Raw genomic sequence first — 20446 nt, 5'->3', positions numbered from 1 at the left:
TTTTGGGCTGAGAGCATCCAGCAAATACCAAATGTGGATGGTGTTTGAGTCAGTCACCAGAATGGACAGCTCAGTCACTTCTGTGTATCTCTCAGCAGCTTCTGCATTGCAGGTTTTTTCGACCCCAATTTTTCCCAACATTGACTGTGGACAGATGAAAACTTCCATTGCACCATTATGATGGACTTGCTTGGGTGATGATAGGACCTGTGAGATTACTGATGATATGTGATCTGCTTCACATAACACTGGAAATGGAATTGATATATCTGGAAGGGCACAAGGTCTGCTGAATACCTCCTCTTGAAATCTGGCTTTCACTGTATGACACAATGCAGTCTGTTAGTTCCATTCACCATCCATGGGGGGTTTTAGATGTGTCTTGCATAGTATTCATGCTTGGGGTGGATGAGGTCAGAGTTGTTATAGTGGGCAAGCCACTTGCAGCTTGTTGGAAAATTACAGCATGTCAGGACACTTGCCTCAATATTTTGCTGTGATCCAATCAATATGTTGTGATGCTATACATGCTATTGGTGTTGGGCCTGTCTTATGTTGTGACAGGGGTGGATCTTACTAGACAGACCCATCCTTGTTTTATGGCGATATAAAAGATATTACTGAAGGGCCCATCCATATGTTATGACCATATAAATAATACTGCTGAAGGGCCCATCCTTATGTTGTGACCACATAAATGATACTGCTGAAGGGCCCTTCCATATGTTGTGATGCTATAAATGATATTACTGATGGGCCTGTCTTTATGTTGTGACAGGGGTGCATCTTACTGGATGGGCCCATCTATGTGCTGTGATGCTGTAAATGATATTACTGACAGGCCCATCTCTATGTTGCGACAGGCATACATGTTGCTATTGACAGGCCCATCCATGTGTTGTGACCATGTAATTGATATTACTGACAGGCCCATCCTTATGTTGGGATGGCATATCTTACTAGACAGGCCCATCTACATGTTGTGACACTGTAAATGATATTACTGATGGGCCCATCTTTATGTTGCAACAGGCATATATGTTGCTATTGATGGGCCTGTCCATGTGTTGCGGCCATGTGATTGATATTACTGATGGGCCCATCTATGTGTTGTGACACTGTAAATGATATTACTGACAGGCCTGTCTTTATGTTGTGACAGGCATACATGTTGCTATTGACAGGCCTGCCCATGTGTTGTGACCATGTAATTGATATTGCTGAAAGGCCCTGTCTTTATGTTGTGACATGGGTGCATCTTACTAGACAGGCCTGTCCATGTGTTGTGACCCTGTAAATGATATATATTGAAGGGCCTGTCTTTATGTTGTGACAGGTACATCTTACTATGGATGGGCCCACTCATGTGTTGTGATGGTATAAATGGTATTATGGAAGGGCCCATCCATATGTTGTGACACTATAAATGACATTACTGATGGGCCTGTCTTTATGTTGTGGCAGGGATGCATCTTACTAGATGGGCCTGTCTATGTGTTGTGATGCTGTCAATGATATTACTGACAGGCCTGTCCTTATGTTGCAACAGGCATACATCTTGCTATGGATGGGCCCATCTATATGTTGTGACAGGGGTATATTATCCCAAAGACAGGCCCTTCCATATGTTGCCAACTCTGTAATCTATCATAGATGGGCCCCTCTTTATGTTGTGAACCTATAAAGCATATGACAGGCAGGCCTGTCCATATGTTGCGACCTTCTTCATGATACAATAGGTGGGTCTGTCCATGTCTTACAGTAGCTTAGCATACCCTACTCGGTCACAGGCCTGTCTATATGTTGCAGCATCCTTACCCTCCACAGGCCCTCCCATATGTTGTGGAATTGCATTTACAGGCCCATATCTATGTTGCTCTCACTATTGGCCCTCAGGCCTGTCCATGTGTCATGGCTAATCTATTTAGATGGGCCCATCGTGGGGTCTATATAAGTGTTGGCATTTTGGCATGCAGGCTACCTATATGTTGTGACTAAATGGACTACATGGGGTCCAATGAACATATATATATATACCAAGTAGCACATGCATAGGTGGACATGAGTGTGGGTGTGCACACAGAGGCTTCAAGCAGCAAAGATGAACTGCTGCTGGTCCAGGGGAATGCTGTGTGGCATGTCAGTGGGCAAAACTTTTCTGAGGTACTTGTTGTGATTACAAATCACTGGATTTGTAATCACAACACTTTGAAAATTGTCAAAGTCCCACCAAGTACTGTACATGGACAGGTTGCAATGCCATTGACAATGACAGCCACAACAGGTGAGCACCCTCTGTTGCACAGACCCAGCTAACACTCTCACTCTCACCCTCAGTGCTATTGACATCCATGATGTCCACCCCCATCCCCAGCATCCATGCCAGCAAGTTTTTTTTTTTTGTCTGCAGCATCCTGACAACAACAGTAAGTAAGTTTTTTTTTTTCTTTCTTTACCCCCACAACATCCTGACAATGATGGCAGCAGTCACTGTCAGTGAAGAACACCATCTTGATTTCTGTGGCAAGGTCCACCCTTGAAGTCCTGTGATTGTATCTCATGCATTTCCCCACTGCTTCTCTCACTTTTTCAATGGCTTGCTCTCCTGAATACTCTGTCTTCAAGGAATTCCTTGTTCATCTAATTCCATCCAGTGGTTGTCAAGATATCTCAATTTCTGTGACCAGGTCCACCCTTGAAGTCCTGTGATTGTATCATGTGTGTCTCACCACTGCATTTCTCACTTTTTTGATGGCTTGCTCTCCTGAATAGTCCATCTCAAGGGATGCCTCATTCATCTAATTCTGTCCAGCAGTTGTTGAGATATCTCAATTTCTGTGGCAAGGTCCACCCTCAAAGTCCTGTAATCATATCTTGTGCATTTCATCACCATTTCTCACTTTTTGGGTGGATCACTCTCTTGACTAATCTGTCTCTAGGGATGCCTTGTTCATCCAACTCCATCCAGTGGTTGTTGAGATATTCCCAAGTTTTGTAGCTGCTCTTTCTCAACTCATCAATAGGGCTACTCTCATTTAATTGATTTTGTGCTGCACTTTATCCTGAATACATTGATTGATTTCTATACCCTACATTTGAGCTGAACAAATGATGCCAGTGAGAAGTTGGATAGTAGAAATAGTGGTGAAAATAGCATAGATAGTTGAAAGATGGTCAAAAGATAGTACAAAGAATGGTGTGGATAGTAAATGAACCTACTAAAATGACTATTCTGTCTTTTATGACTATTTCAGTGCAAATAGTACAAATAAGACATAAATAGTATGAGAATAGTATGAAAATAGTAATGTGTGAATTTCCTGATGTAGGAACTTCTTATCGAGGTCACAAGTGGCCACGTGACATTGATGCGATCCGACGCGTTCGCGTCGCTGCAAGTATCATATATCAATATATCATCGTCAGACAACTGCCCATGTGTAAACCTCGCATCACGTCCATCCCAGTAGTTATCTTCCTTGCTAAAAGTGTTCCTCCAAACTATGATGATATTCACATTCTCTAGCTGCCACGTCAAGCGGCCACCAACTTCAATACCTCCGTTTTCCAGGACACCAAATTCCGGCTAAACTATGATAGCTCCAGCGGATGTTTGTTTCAGTAGGGAGATCACCAGGTGATGAAACTCTGCTTAGCAGTGGATCCGTCACGGCGGCTGGTGAGTGTCCCGCATCTTGCGAGGGAGCATGAGACTTGCCTCGTCGCCATCTACCATCACCCGATGATGACCCGGGATATGACTATGTATTGTCTTGGTGCCTTTGTGAGTAAGGGAATAGCGTTGAGAACAGAACGATTTCCGTCATTCGGGGTTTATGGGAAAATTGATGACGCCTAACCTCCAGAAGTTCACGTAGGTTCACGCTTCCCTTACAGCACAACTGTCAACTGACCAAGAAATCATGGTGACAGAGGTAGCCGGCCTTCACCGTCCTCGATATCTTCCATTTGAGCGACCAAGGTCAGCAGTTGTGACGATATTTGTTGGTTGGTCTCGTTTTCTGACACGACTTGGGCTTTATATATATAGAGCGAACTCGACGGTGCTATTCAATTGCTGGATGTCACCTTTTTGTCGTCGACCAGCTGGCAGTCGATTAGTAGCGCGGCTGAGAAACCTAAGGTACGAACCTACATAGTCGACGTTCAGCTTCTTCAGGGACGTCAGGAGGGCACTTCGGGCGAAGCTTGCCAAGGTAAGGAAAACGCGATCAAACGTAGCGATAGAAGAAAACACGAGTTAGTTCGATCCAAAGGGATTCAACGTAACTTAGTTATGTCCGTTCCAACTAATAACAAAGGGAGAGCATATACTCCCCCCTCCAAGCCACCAAATACCGAGAGTTAAAACATACCTGCCGTCGCAAACCTAACCCGATTACTCTTGTACCCATATGACCCGGATACAGTCTTCGAGCCTGAGTTAGGTAAGGGGAAAACCCCTCAGGCTAGTACATGTTTGCCGACCTCTCCCTGTGGGATCAGCGAACACAGCTAAGGGTAAATCAGACCGAAAGATAAGGAGTGTCGAGCTGCTCTGACCCAGGGTTTTTAGCCCCCATTGACACGCTGCTGGCACCTTAAACTGAACCAAGTGATCAAATGTTTGCATAAAGATGACACCGCCTTCGTAAAGCCTGATATGTTACATCGTATACAAAGACGTCAACACACCAATTCAACTACGCTATCGTACACACGAGAAATGACACTGTTCGTAAGGTTTACATCAACATGCGAGCAAAGCTATCAACTCAATTCTGCTTTGTTACGGTGAGGATGTCTTTGCCAACTCGCACCTTCGATCCTACCAAATCTTCGCCGTCTTGATCAAGTGGCTTCACAGTCAAGCCACGGCGGAAAATGAGGCAGTGGGTAGATCCTCCGAAGTGGAACTGGCCAAGCTCAGTTCCTTTGCAGAGCTTCTGGCCCTGCTCGACGATCACGTTGCAGGTCGACACCTCGCCCAAGCCAACACCCACGAAGCACATCAAGCCAACGGGCTCCTCAGCTTGGATGAAGATCAAAGCACGTGTGGAGACGTTCGAGACGAAATCTTGCGAGCGGGAGATGACGTCCAGATCCTTATCGTCATCGTCCAAGCGAGCCGCGTAATAGGTTGGATGCGGGACTGACGGCGAGTCACGATACGTCGCGCCAGAAATTAGGCGTGTCTTTACGACAGTACCATTCACGGGACTGAGCCAGCGGTGGTAGTCTTTAGCATCAAGTATAGCCTGGAGAAGGGTCCCGCCGACGAAGGTATCAACAAGCTCATCCTTGGCGAGGATGTTGTTGAGAGAGTAAGGAGTATTTTTGATCCAGAATCTGTCGGTCTCCTTGAGGCTGTAGTAAAGCTTGTGGACAGTAGACCAGCATGCAGAATTGACGATCGTTGGGTCGTCGGGGAAAACAGGGGTACGGTGTCTGGGATGCAACTCCTTGACGAAGAAATCGTCATAGCAGTTGAAACCATAGGTAGGATCGTCGGGATTGCACTCAAAGAAGCTTTCAAACGTATCCTTGTCGGGGTCACCACCAGAACTTTTGACAATAGCCTTGAGCGCATCAGGACTAAGCCAGCCGTCTGTCGTGTTGAGGACGCTGGTGGATTCTGGCTTCGTGAGGAACCTGTGCCATTCCGTGAACACCCTGTAGAATCTCTCATTGACTCCGGGATGGGTGAACGCGATATAGCCCGCGGGAGTGTTGCAAAACCGCGAGATGATACCGTAATAGGGAACGCCCGCTACCATAGCGCTCACGGGGTCATCACTATACTTGGGTGCTGTCGACAGATTTGTGTCGATCATCTCCATCAAGTCAACATAGTCTTTGATCTAGACTGAAATGAGCCGAGTAACAATCGCAAAAGTCGAAATTATATACCTTTTCTTGGTCCGGGTTCTGAGGCGGGGGAGCTTGTTCGAACATCTCGTTGAATGCAGTATAGACCACAACCTCGCTCTCGATGAAATCTTGGAATTCCTGCACTATAGGGTGCAATGCGCGGACAGTATAAACCTGCTCCTGGCCGACGGTGATGCGATAGTGGCACCGCAAGCGGTTTAGGTCGAACTGAATGTCGGTTCTGCTTATCGCCGTCTCCAGGTTCTCTCCCACCTCCGCAAAACGCACGCAGGTTTTAGGGTGACGGCCGTGGATAACACGACTGTGCACGAGCAAGTTGCTCACGAACGCTTCAACGACTGCTGGGTCCTTTGGGAGCCATCTGCCAACGGTGATTTCTGGCATGGTTAATGCTGATTACAGTCAGTATGAGGGTATAGCGGCACTAAGAGGTAAAAGGGACCCACGAGTATAACTCATATAGTGGGGAACAGGTATTGTAGAGACAAAAGCCTGAGGAAGGAAGGAAAAATCTGCGCCCTTTTATCCGGTCCAGCCAGCAGCATATCAGGCCACCCATCCTGAAGCAGTAATGCGACTGGAGCTTTAGCTTCTTGTCACAAGACGTGTCAGTTAACCCTAGGTGAGCAAGACTGCACCTCGGCTACGTAGCTGAATGATGCATAACCAAGAGAGAAAATGGTGCGGGAGCTGGCTTCCGAATAGAAGATCTGATCGACCTGGAACACCGAAATGGGTTTCCCCACAGATCACGAAGAACCCACACTCACGAACGGGCCACCTGATCAATTGGTGTTGGGACACATGGCCGATGATCAGATGGATAATCCTGAACCAGATGCGGCGGCATTGCAGGTATCCCCAGAAAACATGGAAGAACTCACACTTCGAATTCAAACTGATTCTGGAAAGACCGCACCATTGGAGCGCGGTGGAGCTGGCAACACGCCTGATAACAGTACTAGAGTGCAGCTGACGGCCGTTCGCTCCAGCCAAGATTAGTTCCAAGGGGGAAAGGATCATGACCATCTTCAGTCACAAGTGGGGAGATACTTGAGAGGGCGTAAATGGTTTCCAACAGGGCCTGGGAACGGACGGGGCTAATAAGCTAAGACCCACGAGTAAAGACAACCCGCCCCGGCCCATTACCTACGTCAGACAGAGATCCTAAATAGTATCACAAGAATAGTACCCTCCGTTGTATCCTGTGTTTGAGCCTCTGCCGAGTGATCTTGAGTTCTATAACGATACTGGACAATAATACCCAACTTTCCTCCAGGGGAACTAGGTGCCGTTAATCTGCATTCGGCAGGCACCATTCAATTCTGTCTTTAGAACTGCGGCGTTGGAGAATGCTGCCATGAGTAAACCTACTAGATATATCGCCCCAAACCACGCCTTGACTTTCCCGAGTCCTATAACACCATTGGACAACTTTTCCTCCACTGATCTAAGCAGCGGTGATCGGTATTCGGCAGCCTGCATTCCTTCTGTCATTAGAGTTGCGGCGGACGAGAAGGTTGGGTCTTACTAGAATTCACATCCACACCCTTTCTTCCAAGGGTAAGGTACCCTACTGATCACAGGTTACTTGAAACCATAATAGACAGACGGATAACACTTACCTATATAGACTGAATCGTATGTGGCATAAAGTAGCTTGCATGGTACCCTTTTTATTGTCATTCTTCGTACATATACAGGCAGTGTTCAGGTGATTCATTGTGTTAGAGGAAGCGAAGATTTGCTAGGAAAATCGAGGGGCAAGCGTTCTCCCGGGAAGACGGGTATCCTTCTCCGTGTTCGCAGCCGGCAACAGCCTCAAACCTGCAATTCAGGCGAGCCGTCGTATGGATCCAAATTCTAATACTGACACACGTTTGGAAGCTACACAACTAGAAGCTTCGCAATAATCCCTCGCTTAGGTCCACGACGTCAATGAGAACTCACCATTCGATCCTTCGACCCTTCTGGCTAGTAATATGATCCTCGATTGACAGGTATGCGCCATGGAATAAGGGTACCACCGGCACCCCGGTTAGTTGAAGCACCATGAAGATTTTTCCCGTAGATAGGCAAGGCCACAGAATCAGCACCACCCTTGACGATAGCGGTGGCGCAACGTTATCGTTTGAATCCTCCGGAGAATTTTGCCGCACCCTTGATCGATAGCAGGATGGAGCAGCTTCCTTTTTGCAGGTGAAACGTGGAGATATAGTGCTAGTGCCCTGCACATGTGAACCACGATAAACTCCTGTAGGTGGAGTGAAGCATTACGCAAAGGGACTCCACTACCTGGGGACCTGTGGTTCTGGGACTACCGACAGCCAAACGACGCCTGTTAGCAGCTCTTTCGCAGTTGAGCGAACCCTCTTATTGGCTGCGAGTGTCTCAGCGAGTGCAAAAGAAGGCTTACAATAAGTCACTCCCAAATGGTGGTTGCTGTGGACTGATATTCCCCTTGGGTGGTGTCGCCTGGGTCAGTACCATGTTGTGGCCTAATAGTGTTCACAGTCCGTTGTTACCCGAACGATTACACGAGGGACTCTCCCACAATCCCGTGTCATCTGATCAGTCAGCTCGTGCCAGGCTACCGAAGTCTTTATTCATTGGAAGCCTGGTTTGGTACAGGGATGGCAGGCTGCCATTGATTGTTGTTCCGCGGTATGGGTTAAGCCAGCGATAGCGAATGTTACTGTTCACCCTGGCAGCAGCGAGAGTACCGACATCTTTGGAATCATCGATGGTTAAGCTCGTCTGATGCGTTGTATGTGAGGGGTCTCCTTGGATAAAAGATGGATTGGATAGTTCCAAATGATCAGATGATGTGACATTTGTACGCTAACGATATTCACGCTTATGTTGAGGATGATTGTCTTGGTTCGCGATGGTCCTCGCCTCTTAATTAATACTGATGCGAGGATAGGTCTTCCCTCGGCAAGTTAAATTACATACACACATACAGGCTCGAGAGACACGAATGTAATGATTCACTATGGAAAGCACGTTCAGTGCACCCGCGCTCACTATAGGTATGCAGGTAAACGGACTCACGAAAGCTTTTCTGTGAAGCTCGGCACCCTTGGCCTCGATTAACTTCATTTCCTCCTCTGTGAGATCCGGAACGTTGATGGTATCAAGATATTCCCTGATCCTTTCTGCTTTGGACGACGTTCTAAAATAAATAAGGGAGCGGAACGAGACCAGGGGTCAGCATGTCAGTCCAGTGTCACATGGTTGTACAACAACGATGAATGTGTGAGAACCCACGTTACGACCAATATGCCATTCTGTTTTAGCCATTTGATGAGGACTTGGGCATCCGACACGGGAGCACCGCGTGTTTTCTCTAGTCGTGCACGAATCTGCTTGATGGCGGCATCGACTGGTCCGCCTGGGAATCGAACGATGGGGGAGAGACCGCTGAATGAGGACGTGACGATACCGTGCTCTTTATCGAATGCGATAGTGGGTTTGGCGCTTTTCCACACATAGGGGTGTAATTCGATCTGTGTTATGGTAATGGGTAGAACGATGGTATTTTTCAGATGGGACGCAGTTCTCACCTGATTCACAGCTGGTATGATCGTTGCGACAGAGAGGACTTCTTCTAAGTGTTCCACGTAGAAGTTGGAAACCCCTATGGACTTGGCAAGACCCTCCCTCTTCACCTCCTCCATCTCTTTCCAAATCTGCTGCAACCTCCCCGGGTGGCGCGCGGGATTGTGTACGAGGTACGAATCTACATAGTCGAGGTTCAACTTTTTCAGGGACGCCAGGAGCGCACTTCTGACGGTTTCCCCTGGCTGCTGCAGTTTACCCAGTTTAGTGGTGATGTACAGCTCCGAGCGAGGTTTCCCTGACAGTTTGATAGCTCTGCCGACGCTCGCTTCGTTTCCGTAGCTTTCTGCGGTGTCGATGTGTATGAATCCATTATCGATAGCTCGCAGGACGGATTCGGTGGCATCGCGACCGTACAGGGCTGTACCTGTGCCGAACGCAATCCAGGGAAGCTGGTTCCCATCGTTGAGGTGTATGAATGAGGCCATGGGGTGGCTGGCGATTTTGAAGTTGTGGATTGCCACCGTGGGATGGGCTTGTGAACAGACCACCTTTAAGAAAGTTAGATAAGACCCCCGCGGTTGCCCGATGTTCGCGATAACGCGGCGTGCAATTCCCGAAGCTATGATTCGTAAGAAGCAGTAACCTGACACTGACTTGGATACCATGATGTCATGGCTGGTAATGACTGCAGCTTGGTGTAGATCAGAAAACAACGGGCACACAACGAAAGGTATCACAGGACGTATTAGTGTAGTAAATCAGAGTACTGTGACCCAGCAGATAGCAAAGTGCATAGCATGCTTACACAACGCACACAAAAAAACATTTAGGATCCATGGAGCGCAATGAAACTGTCCTCTGGTCTTAAACGCCTACGAGTATCCGGCGACATAGCCCCCCATCCCAACTCCAACAGGCCCAACCCCTGCACGTGGGTCGCCATAAAAATGTCCCTGGGGATATCCCACCATACGGTGTTCCTTGCGGAGGGTGTTGAGGGTGGCGTGGGGAACTGTAAACATAATTCTGTTGCCCCGGCGTTGACCCAGAGGGGTTCCGCGTGATGCGTGGAGACTCGTGTCGAAAATCTGGGGTTTGCATCATGGGTACTCGCGGAGGCATATTTTCTTCCTCCGCGGGGCGTTGCTGTTTCACGGCTTCCTGTAGAGGTGTAGGGTTGTAATAAAGGTCAGAGTCGCGGTCGACCTGAAACCTAAGGTGCACATAAAATGTCTCAGTCATCTTGGCAAGTATTATGCAGATCGTCGACGTACTGCTGTGTTCCAACGTCCCATTGCGGCCCTCTTTCTGCGCGAGCCGTGAGGAGGAGTGAGTTCCATTCTGAAGCTGATTCCTGGGGTGTTACGACGTCAGTGATCTGTTGCCGGTATCTGCCTGAAACCTACGATGGCTTGCGTAAGAGCTCCGGACGGTGGGTTGCCGTTGTGATGATATCGGATGCGAGACTTGGGTTTTAGATTTTTATTATCCTTTCGAACGACAGCGTTGACTGACGCCGTCAGTCGTGTGCCTATACGCTGGGCACCATGACGAGGTACCTTGACTACGATTGACTTGGCTGGCTTTCCGCGTGCCATTAGAGAGACTACTTTGACTACATATGACAAACGTGTTTCGCTGTGGGGGCGTGGAGGTGGGGCATGCCATATATGGAACATAATGGGGGTCGACGGAATGAAATTTCATGGCAATGCGTATAGCATGTGATACGACCCACCACACCTTCGGGCAACCAACTACACACTCGCACATCGATTTGCGATCCCCGGGACACGAGATCATGCCTAGATTCCATCCACAGTCTATTGGAGAGTCCATTTCCAAACACACATTTCGTCAGCTCAAATTCATCATTCCTGGCGCCATCATCACATACGCCTTTGACACTCACCACGTCGTTCTTGACTTGTCGACCCACTCAGAACCGAGCAATATGGCAAGGCGAGTATACCCCCTATACATCTTGCCCCTGTTCATGCCTGAACAGCGTCATATATTTTATACACAGATTATCTGCCTTGCTTTCTCTCGCTCTTGGGTCATTCGTCATCGGGTTGTTCCTATACGTGTTATTTGTACCCTGGATACAGGGCATCGAACTGAACGTACGTCCTTCGGGTGATCTTTACATCCCACAATGCCTCACCCCCGTCCCTCACCTTTTAGTATCGTTTATGGCGCCAATCACCCGTTTTATCTTCTGTCATTCCCGTACTTACCGCCTCTATCCTTGCCGGGTGGTCCTTACTCTCTATCACTCTCGGAAAATGGTCGAAACTCGGATACATCGAAGGAGTCATCGGAGGTAAACCTTTGCTCCCCGTTTCTCATCCTACGTGCCTGTTGAATCACTTTTGATCAGCGTCTGGTCTGTACGCTCTGACATTTGGCCTAATTGGCTTACTTCCAGCGCCCAAAATTCATCGAGCGTGATGCTTCCTTCAACTCGCTAGTCCTCTTTTGTTCACCTGCTTTCCCAGACGATGTGCTGCTGCTGCTCAATGCTGCTTTAATTTCCGTTGGATATGTAATCGATATACGCACGTAATCCTGGACTTGCTCCATCTTGATATCACTTTCTGCTGTCGGTCTTCAAACACTACTGTTCGAATAGGCACTCCTAATGTGTTTCTAAATATATATTCTCCCCGTTCGAAGGGCAGTGGGAAGGACTTACCGAGGATAATCCATCGACCCAGAAGCAGTTACTACATGCCACTGGAGCTGCAAGTGACGTCCTGGAGTGTCTGACCCTGCGCAGATGTCCCGTATCAATGCCTAAGTTACTATCGAATACCCATACGTACATTCCGTCACTGATAACTGACTCAGCATGCCCCTGACTCGTAAGATGACAGGTACATACTCGATGAAATACGTCTCATGAGGTTGTCGACATTCCACATGGACCTCGGGATGATCATATCATCCGTTACCAAGGTTCCATTCAAATTAGGAGAGAGCGTTCTAGGTAGCAATATACGGGCTCTGTAGGGACCAAGTAGGGATTCGACGGAACCCGCATTGAGCACATACATACGTCGTCAGTGCTTATTGGACAAGGTGCAGACGGTGACTGTGATAGATATTCTAGTGTTCCTCTCAGTTTCGAACACAGATATGCAAGCACCCGGTCAACGTACGGGGAGCATTATGTAATACTGTGAACGTACATATGTACGGTGACACGATATCTATCAAATCTTTTTTATATATAAGTAAGGGAGAAGACGACACGACATTATTGTTGGACTGGCCCAGTATCATGTCTAGCACTAGCACCTATACCCGCATCGTCCTGCGCGAACGCCCAGTAGGCCGATATCCTCCCTGATACCTTCGAGACGAAGACGGCGTCCAAGGATGACCTCGTACCCGGACCAAATCAAGTTGTCGTTCGAGTGACATATCTCTCCCTCGACCCCGCAATGCGCGGGTGGCTGAGAGACACTAGAAGTTACTTGCCTCCGGTGCAGGATCGGAGAAGTCATGCGAGCAGCTGGGTTGGGTGTCGTGGTGCAGGTGGGCAGCGGAAGCCAGTTCAAGGAAGGTGATCTCGTATCTGGGACTGTTGGTGAGTTTTACTGAAAATGTGGCTCGTGAGTTGGGCTGTTATAACCCGATGGTAATCGGCGTAAACAGGTTGGACAGAATATGTTGTACTGGATGATAGGAAACTTCAGAAGATAACGTACGCCTCCTTCGCAATAGCCTCTTGGCACATGAAGATCATTGACTTGTCGATCGTTGTTCAGACCGCCTCCAGGATGCACATCTCTTGACTTCTTGAATACCCTCGGCTTGACTGGTGAGTGGGTCGAACTGAGTACTGTTAGATGGTTTCTTTGAACAGGGCTCGATCCCAACAGGCATGACAGCATACTTTGTGGGTTTCGGAAAAATTCTTGTACTGAAATTATTATGTAGTTCACTCGTTCGCACTAAAATTCGCAGGGTCTCCATGACGTTGGAAAACTCAAAGCCGGCGAGACGCTCGTCGTCTCTGGTGCAGCAGGTGCCGTCGGTTCACTTGTCTGCCAGCTCGGTAAACGCGCAGGAGCGCGGGTCATCGGCATCGCTGGCTCATCTGAAAAGTGTGCCTGGGTCGAAACGGAGCTGGGCGTCGATAAGGCCCTCAATTACAAGTTGCCCACCTTCAAACAGGACTTTAAAGACGCCGTTGGGTATTTGGACGTGTACTTCGATAATGTGGGAGGCGGTATCTTGGATCTTGCCCTCACGAGGTTGAACAAACGTGCTCGAATTGCGTTGTGTGGTTGGTATATAATGAGCTATCACTGAACTCATGAACATACCCGTACTGATGTGACCTTGGGTGTCCGCCAGGTGCCATTTCAGCATACAGTCAGTCGCTTGTTGACATCGATGCTCCCTAACCCTTGTTCTGATGTTCCATCAGACTCAGCGGAGTCTCATCAAGGACTTCAGAATTACATGAACCTTATCGCTCAACGCGCAAAGATGGAAGGCTTCATAATGTAGGTATTCTCCCAGCATTGCATCGTCGTTATCATCGTCGTCGACAACATGCTCAAGCGTATGACAACACAGTTTCGATTACGCATCAGAGTATCCCAGGGCAGTCAAAGAACTGGCCGTTGGGCTCGCCGATGGATCCATCAAACGAAAATTCCATATCGTTGAGGGTCTTGAGAAGGCGCCCAATGCATTACTGATGCTATACTCTGGCGCTAACGACGGAAAACTGTACGTTGTTGTGGTTTGTCTCTGCCTGGCGAGAAGTAGTAAGAGCCGACATGGACTGATTTGGGATTCTAGGGTCGTTAAGGTCTCGGACGAGCTTGGTCCTGGATCTTCGAAGCTATAAGAAGAATGGGAATGCGACAAGGTATGTCTCATGGACGCATCCTGATTAGATGAGCGGCAGTGACGGGGTCCCAGAGAAGCGTTGTGCGGGTCTCAATAGGAACACCGGTCAACGACTGGGAGTATGAGACAAAGCAGAGGAAAGGGTGTGTGTTGGATTGACATGGTTACGTTACATCGATATTACGACTGGTACGGGATGAAAATAAGATTATACTCTAGAACTATTCCGAGGTAGAGCGAGAGGAACAAGGCAAGACATAGGATAAGAATAGGTTGAGAACAGCGGCCTCCTCACGTCCTCGCATACCAAGTGAGATTCAAGATGCACAGGAAGGGTTCTTAGAGCGCCAGGCCCTCCGTATGAAAATAGGATTATACTTCCGAGGGAGAGTGGGAGGAGCAAGACATAAGATATGAATAGGCTGAGAAGAACGGCTTCCTCACGTCCTCGCACACCAATCGAGATTCAGGGTGCACAGGAAGGGTTCTCAGAACACTGGGCCGTCCGTATGAAAGTAGGGTTGTACCTCCGAGGTAGAGTGGGAGGAGCAAGGCATAGGATATGAACGGGCTGAGAAGGGCGGCTTCCTGCTGTCATGTTCTCGGCACATCGGACCCTCCGTAGAAGTCATGTCCGTGGTTGTTCTCCCAACGGATTTAGCTCTAGCCACGTTTGCAATACGGTCTGGGTTTTGCAATTGGAGGTCGTTTTCTGTGTGGTACTGCGTACGAGCGCGGTAAACTTCAACATGATGTGAAGTGATTACTATGACAAAAGGTGTAGATGGCGGCGTCACAGAGACACCCGAAAATTTAAGTAGCAACTGAAACGTACCGCGAGTCGAAGAGCCAAGGAGAAAATCGTAGACGGCAAAGGCCAAAATAGTGGCAGGGGTGTTCGTCAGCGCTGATATGGCGGCGTATGCCCCCCCAGAGGCTTTCGGCCCCCAAATTGTCATTGCCATTAGGCGTCCCCCGACATCTCGAGCAGTATTAGCAGGTGCTGAAAAGGTAATTATGGAACAACGATTTCCACATTGCATTCTGTTGAAAAATTAAACAAAAACCGACTTACCACCTGTCGGAGCGTATCCCCAGATCACAACCGCACTGTCAGTGTGGTCATTCTCAGAGGGTTGAGAGGACGAAAAAAAATCACACTTACTATGTGAAACCGATGATCCAAGGTGCGAGTGCAGGGGGGACGAAGTGATTCGTCGGATCCCTACATCCACATATAGCGAGACCAAGTACGAAATTCTGCACGTGTGACGGGAATAACATTCTGAACGTCAATACAAGCGGGGAAACGAGTTCAACGACTCACGCTCATGAACTCGTTGAGCAACACACGATATAGATTCACCTTCGGAGTTGGGTAAAGTGCGAACACTCCCGCTGGCCCAACATTCGTGAACATTGTGGTATCATAAGTTCCCTGCGCCTTTAAGACATTTTCGGCAGCCTCGCAGTAGCACGAAGCTCAAGACTAAGAAATCCGCCAGGATGTTGGGAAACAGGTACTTACAACTAGATGGTCTTTCCATTGCATGTAAATTATTAAACAAGCCACGTAGACGCCAAGTACCTGAGCGAGGATATATCTGCGGGGTAACTTCGAACAGATGATCAACGAAGGAAAAGTGCTACGCAATACGAACCTCGCCACTTTAGCAATGGGAAAACCCCTGAACATGCAGAGAGTTATGGTAAGTCCCGGATTAATATGCCCACCCGAGGTTGCCGCGCAAAGTGTGATAGAAATTACGACACCGATGGCGTACGAAAAGCCGACGGTATATAGAGCTATATGGCATGCCACATCATAAGGGAGCCTCTACCTCAATGAAAAAATTACCGACATCCGATCCCATTTTGTGATGTTATCGCTCCGACTACATATGCTGCGGTGGACCCTAGACCTGTACGTACCAGCAGAATTAGCCCAAGTATCTATAGCCTATCATGGAAAGTTACTTGACCTGAATAGACGTAGAGAAACGCGCCGAGCTGAGCTAATATTAAACGGGAATTCCAAGCAAGGGAGACGGGTTAACCACCTACCATTTCGGCGAGCATTTCGACGAGCCAGTGCACTTTCTTGTGCTTGAAGTATTCCCAAGCAGTCATATCCGGCAATCGAGGCTCAACATCGCGTAAGTGGATGACGGGTTCGCGTACTGCCATGAAGTTAGGATTAAGAAGGACTAACCGAGAGAGGCTGACGTGCCTTTATGTGCACTGGCTGAACCAGACAGAGAGGCTAGGGCATGTATCCCGCAGTATGCAACTCAGGTCCCGTCAACACAGGAAGACATGCTGTTATAGAGGAGTCTCACATTATAATTAACTTACACGCGGGGGAACACTGCACCCCTGTGCCCCGTATACAGTCAGTTCTTTGCAGTGCGTTTCCACCAAGCTGAACTCCATCGCACAGGGGAAGGGGTGTGCCCTCGGAGCTCAGAGTGAAAATGGATGATTGCTCGGAGTGAGCCGCGGTGAGTAAATGGGTAAGGACAAACCACCCACTACCGAGTAACATACGCAGGGTCACTTCAAGACCGGAACTGCTTGTAACCGGCTTGTATCTCTCTGGCCTAATAAAAATGCCCCGAGCCCCGCTCAAGTAAAATGACAACCGACTTACTTGATTCGGAGTTCGGAGGCAGAACAGAAAATGCGATCAACTCCGCAATCCCACAATATATTACTCGCGCTCTTTTGAGCATAGCGGTTTTTTCAATATCCTCCCCTCTGCACTTGTTAGGAAGACTCCTGTTGCGGGATGCTCCCTGGCTTTGTAATATAGAATTCCAAATGGGCTGTCGTACGGTATGACCGTTTGCTGGTACGAGGGTGTTTTGGCGACATGAGCCGCGACCATGCTTCCGGGCCCCAGCAAGAAACTGACCAACCACTGGTGCAGCAGGCTTCTTTTAATTCAATACAATAATGTTCCACAGGTTTCGACACGGCAGAGCATCAATGGGTTGTTGTTGGGTCGATCGGTCACGTTCCCAACTCGTTACAGGCGGTTTGCAGAAGCCAAAAATAGAAATGAAAGGACTCGCCCTTCTTTTGTCTCGACATCGACTGCTTGAGCACTCGAAGATTACGTTCTATCGATCCAAGAAGTCAACTGTAGGCTCTGGACACACCCAATGGAAGGCTCTGCGCATCTAAGCAGGGGAGCCCTGCAGTGAAACTCTTTATCCAAGATGCTTTTGGCAACGCCGGTTCATCATCACGGTATTGATAGAAATATTTAGATGCTTCAGGAGTCTTACGACCAGTCGCTTCCAAACGGAGGTTGTTATTGACAGGCTGATATTTTCCTCAGGTAGTTTTGCAGATCAGTGGACGCTCCAAAGCAGGGAGGGAGGGCCTTTCTTTTATGCTGTGGTGCCTCCTCGTAGTCTGCGAGGAGCGTAGTGTATCACTATAGTCTCTGCATTATAGCACAGGCAGTTCAAACTTCAAGGTCTTTTTTCCCCTCTGGACTTTCTTCGCAACCCTTCTGCACTGCTTAGCACACAGATCCACACATCACTATCGCATGACAACCCATAGTGTTCTCCAGACACCACCAAGGTCCCACATCAAATATGACCGCATTATAACGATATTAACGCTCGACGAGGGCCGCGTTCATCCGTTGAGGCATGAGGGTGATGAGTCGTAGAGCCTCCTTATACAAGACCTTACGATGGTTGGCATACATGCTATGAAGGCGAATCATACGATCATATAGCAACTCGATACCCTCGACCCCTCAGTTGGTCTGCACGGCGGCAAAACCATCCAAGGCCAAACTTCTTTCAAACATGGTTTCGGACTGTAGGTCGTCTTTCAACTCCAGGCATATCGCCAATATGCTTCTTAGCACCATTCGAGAGTGAGTTTTCGCCCGATTTTAGACCGTCGGGACGAAGTTGGGGCGGAAGCCCGTTGTCTTGCTGGTATTGGACCCGAGCACGCAGGAAGTCGACGTGGTACGGGGTCAATGCTGTGTGCGTGAATAGTATTCAAGTTATGTTCATTTGTAAAGTGCGTAAAAAAGGACGTACTGCGAGTACCGGAGCCAAGGAAGAGATCGTAGACGGCGAAAGCAAGCACAGTTGCAGGTATGTTTGTCAATGCCGCTATAGCTGCATATGGACCGCCAGCGGCTTGCTTCCCCCAGATAGTAAGAGCCATCAGACGACCTCCAACATCACGGGCCGTGTTGGCGGCAACTGCGAGAGTTGGTTAGGAATAACATGTAATAATAACACACCGAACGTCGGGAAAGGCAACGCACTGGCTGTCGGAGCATAACCCCAGATTGCGACCGAGCTATCATGAGAAGGTGGCGTATCAGAACACTAATAGTAAGGCACAATACTTGGCTGAAGTGGAGTATAGGGGCTCTTACTAGGTGAAGCCGATGATCCACGGGGCGACCATGGGAGGTATGAAGTGATTTGTTGGATCCATAACGCCACATATAGCGAGGCCAAGCATGAAGTCCTGTAATACACGACCGTGGGATTCGCAACCATCAACGGAAGAAATGATGAGGGAGTCGGAGTCACGCACAGTCACGAACTCGTTGAGCAACGCGCGGTGCAGATTTGTTCCTGGGGATACGTAGAGCGCGAATACGCCAGCAGGGCCGAGGTTCGTAAACATCAGGGTGTTGTAGAGCCCCTTTGCGTTCAGCACCTCTTCTGCAGCCTGATGGGAACAGAATCGCCCAAAAGGTTGTTGAGAAAGGAACATGGGCAGTCTTTGCTGCCAGACGTAAAGTAGCTACTCACGACAAGGAGGTCTTTCCATTGCACGTATACTACAAGGCAGGTCAAGTAACTGCCGAGTATTTGTGCGACGATATATCTACATTGGGACATCGCACTCAGCTGATGAACGAAAGGGGGTATTAGGCACGAACCTCACGGCCTTTGCCTTGGGAAAACCTCTGAATAGGGCAAGTGTGATGGTAACACCTGGACTGAAATGGCCACCAGATGCTGCTGAGCACAACGTGACAGCAAGGACGATTCCGATTGCATAGGCGAAACCGATGGTGTACAGAGCTACGTGGAGGTTCTTCGCTGAATTTTGCATTCAAGGGGACGAAAAAATGACTACCGACATCCAATCCCGCTTTCCGCTGTGAGGTTTCCAACAATCAGTGCTGCTGTTGGCCCCAAACCTGCAGCATGGAAACGGGGTCAGGATGGATTTGCTGGAAATTAGCGGAGTGGTCTGACCTGCATACACGTAGAGGAATACGCCAAGCTGCAATACCATTCCGCTGAGTTTCCACTGGAGTCCGCGACAGAAAGAAGACAGCGTGTTCCCACCATTTCTGCGAACATCTCGACGAGCCAGTGTACCTCCCTGTGTTTGAACCGCTCCCAAGTGGACATATAATTCGGTCGAGGGTCGACATCGTGCAAGTAAACGACTTCGCGTGCCATCGCAGGCCGCTGGCTCGGTCAAGGGAGGAGATGAAAACTGGGAAGGTCAACGTCAAAGCGATCCCACGAACAGACCTTTAAAGGCCCGGCCTGGCAGCTCCGTACTAAGTAGGATCACCGAGCATGTGCAGAGTTAATGTGCCACGTCTGATAAGGCACATATGTATATGGGGTTCTGTCATTCGAGGAACAAGAGTTTAGCCAATAGTGAAATCCCTGGCAGAAGTGTGTATGCATATCATGTGCTTTGAACGATAGGCTATGGATCCAAGAATTTGAGCAAGCAATTACAGATCTTGGCATGTGCGAGATTGGTTGTGCTGTTGGTAGTGTAGTCAGTCAAAATCCCATCCCATAGTTCATTCCGTCAATCTCGTACCTTCTGTGTGTACGTGCGGAAGTGGTTCTGGCGTTGGTATCAGCCACCACACAAATGACGTGTTGTCGTGTCTGCGCAGCGGCCCCACGAGACCATCAGAAAGCGGACCGCGCAGGCCATCTAAGCAACTAAAATCTGATGTTAACCACCACCATCTCATCATCCGACCTGCACCAGCTACTGGCACTGTGACTGGCCAACAAGATTTTAAGACAACATCTGCCGAATGACGCGGTCACTGTCTAATATTCCTTCGAGGTTGACCGCACAAGAT

The 20446-nt window shown here is 48.6% G+C and overlaps 7 protein-coding genes across 7 annotated transcripts; 2 read left to right on the top strand and 5 right to left on the bottom strand.

Annotated features, from left to right (window-relative positions):
- Positions 1-4625: 4625 nt before the first annotated feature.
- Positions 4626-6430, bottom strand: F5J12DRAFT_504598 (Phophatidylserine decarboxylase-domain-containing protein). The gene is made up of 3 exons (XM_051739757.1): positions 6339-6430; positions 5911-6284; positions 4626-5861 (listed from the first exon to the last, which is right to left on the bottom strand). The coding sequence occupies exons 1-3, from the start codon at positions 6349-6351 to the stop codon at positions 4776-4778; spliced, it is 1473 nt and encodes a 490-aa protein (XP_051595090.1). The 5' UTR covers positions 6352-6430; the 3' UTR covers positions 4626-4775.
- Positions 6431-8694: 2264 nt separating this feature from the next.
- On the bottom strand, positions 8695-10084 carry F5J12DRAFT_774434 (NADP-dependent oxidoreductase domain-containing protein). The gene is made up of 4 exons (XM_051742296.1): positions 9459-10084; positions 9163-9401; positions 8947-9067; positions 8695-8885 (listed from the first exon to the last, which is right to left on the bottom strand). The coding sequence occupies exons 1-4, from the start codon at positions 9939-9941 to the stop codon at positions 8883-8885; spliced, it is 846 nt and encodes a 281-aa protein (XP_051595089.1). The 5' UTR covers positions 9942-10084; the 3' UTR covers positions 8695-8882.
- On the bottom strand, positions 10085-11105 carry F5J12DRAFT_864272 (uncharacterized protein). Its single transcript, XM_051747003.1, has 5 exons — positions 10863-11105; positions 10731-10810; positions 10425-10669; positions 10347-10381; positions 10085-10312 (listed from the first exon to the last, which is right to left on the bottom strand). Exons 1-5 carry the CDS (start codon positions 11052-11054, stop codon positions 10283-10285), a joined length of 582 nt encoding a protein of 193 aa, XP_051595088.1. The 5' UTR covers positions 11055-11105; the 3' UTR covers positions 10085-10282.
- Positions 11106-11144: 39 nt separating this feature from the next.
- Positions 11145-12176, top strand: F5J12DRAFT_864269 (uncharacterized protein). Its single transcript, XM_051747002.1, has 4 exons — positions 11145-11418; positions 11486-11582; positions 11644-11782; positions 11840-12176. Exons 1-4 carry the CDS (start codon positions 11162-11164, stop codon positions 11908-11910), a joined length of 564 nt encoding a protein of 187 aa, XP_051595087.1. The 5' UTR covers positions 11145-11161; the 3' UTR covers positions 11911-12176.
- Positions 12177-12657: 481 nt separating this feature from the next.
- F5J12DRAFT_864257 (uncharacterized protein) lies at positions 12658-14559 on the top strand. Its single transcript, XM_051747001.1, has 10 exons — positions 12658-12772; positions 12795-12913; positions 12954-13051; positions 13120-13168; positions 13233-13285; positions 13347-13363; positions 13432-13753; positions 13825-13842; positions 13898-13976; positions 14050-14559. Exons 1-10 carry the CDS (start codon positions 12743-12745, stop codon positions 14324-14326), a joined length of 1062 nt encoding a protein of 353 aa, XP_051595086.1. The 5' UTR covers positions 12658-12742; the 3' UTR covers positions 14327-14559.
- A 144-nt stretch (positions 14560-14703) lies between these two features.
- On the bottom strand, positions 14704-17060 carry F5J12DRAFT_929969 (aquaporin-like protein; the record flags this gene model as incomplete). The annotated part of the gene is made up of 11 exons (XM_051749516.1): positions 14704-15094; positions 15164-15331; positions 15404-15438; positions 15494-15588; positions 15656-15793; positions 15857-16134; positions 16191-16250; positions 16311-16338; positions 16393-16508; positions 16684-16923; positions 16979-17060. The coding sequence occupies 11 exons, from the start codon at positions 17058-17060 to the stop codon at positions 14817-14819; spliced, it is 1518 nt and encodes a 505-aa protein (XP_051595085.1). The 3' UTR covers positions 14704-14816.
- A 771-nt stretch (positions 17061-17831) lies between these two features.
- Positions 17832-19793, bottom strand: F5J12DRAFT_968889 (aquaporin-like protein; the record flags this gene model as incomplete). Its single annotated transcript, XM_051750045.1, has 10 exons — positions 17832-18337; positions 18399-18566; positions 18632-18666; positions 18746-18840; positions 18910-19047; positions 19131-19206; positions 19262-19424; positions 19466-19525; positions 19584-19611; positions 19677-19793. The coding sequence occupies 10 exons, from the start codon at positions 19791-19793 to the stop codon at positions 18150-18152; spliced, it is 1068 nt and encodes a 355-aa protein (XP_051595084.1). The 3' UTR covers positions 17832-18149.
- Between the last annotated feature and the right edge of the window lie 653 nt (positions 19794-20446).

This window comes from Pisolithus orientalis (assembly GCF_024613125.1).
Source record: "Pisolithus orientalis strain OTSU chromosome Unknown F5J12scaffold_62, whole genome shotgun sequence".
Classification (NCBI taxonomy): domain Eukaryota; kingdom Fungi; phylum Basidiomycota; class Agaricomycetes; order Boletales; family Pisolithaceae; genus Pisolithus; species Pisolithus orientalis.
This window is presented reverse-complemented; position numbering and strand designations above follow the sequence as displayed.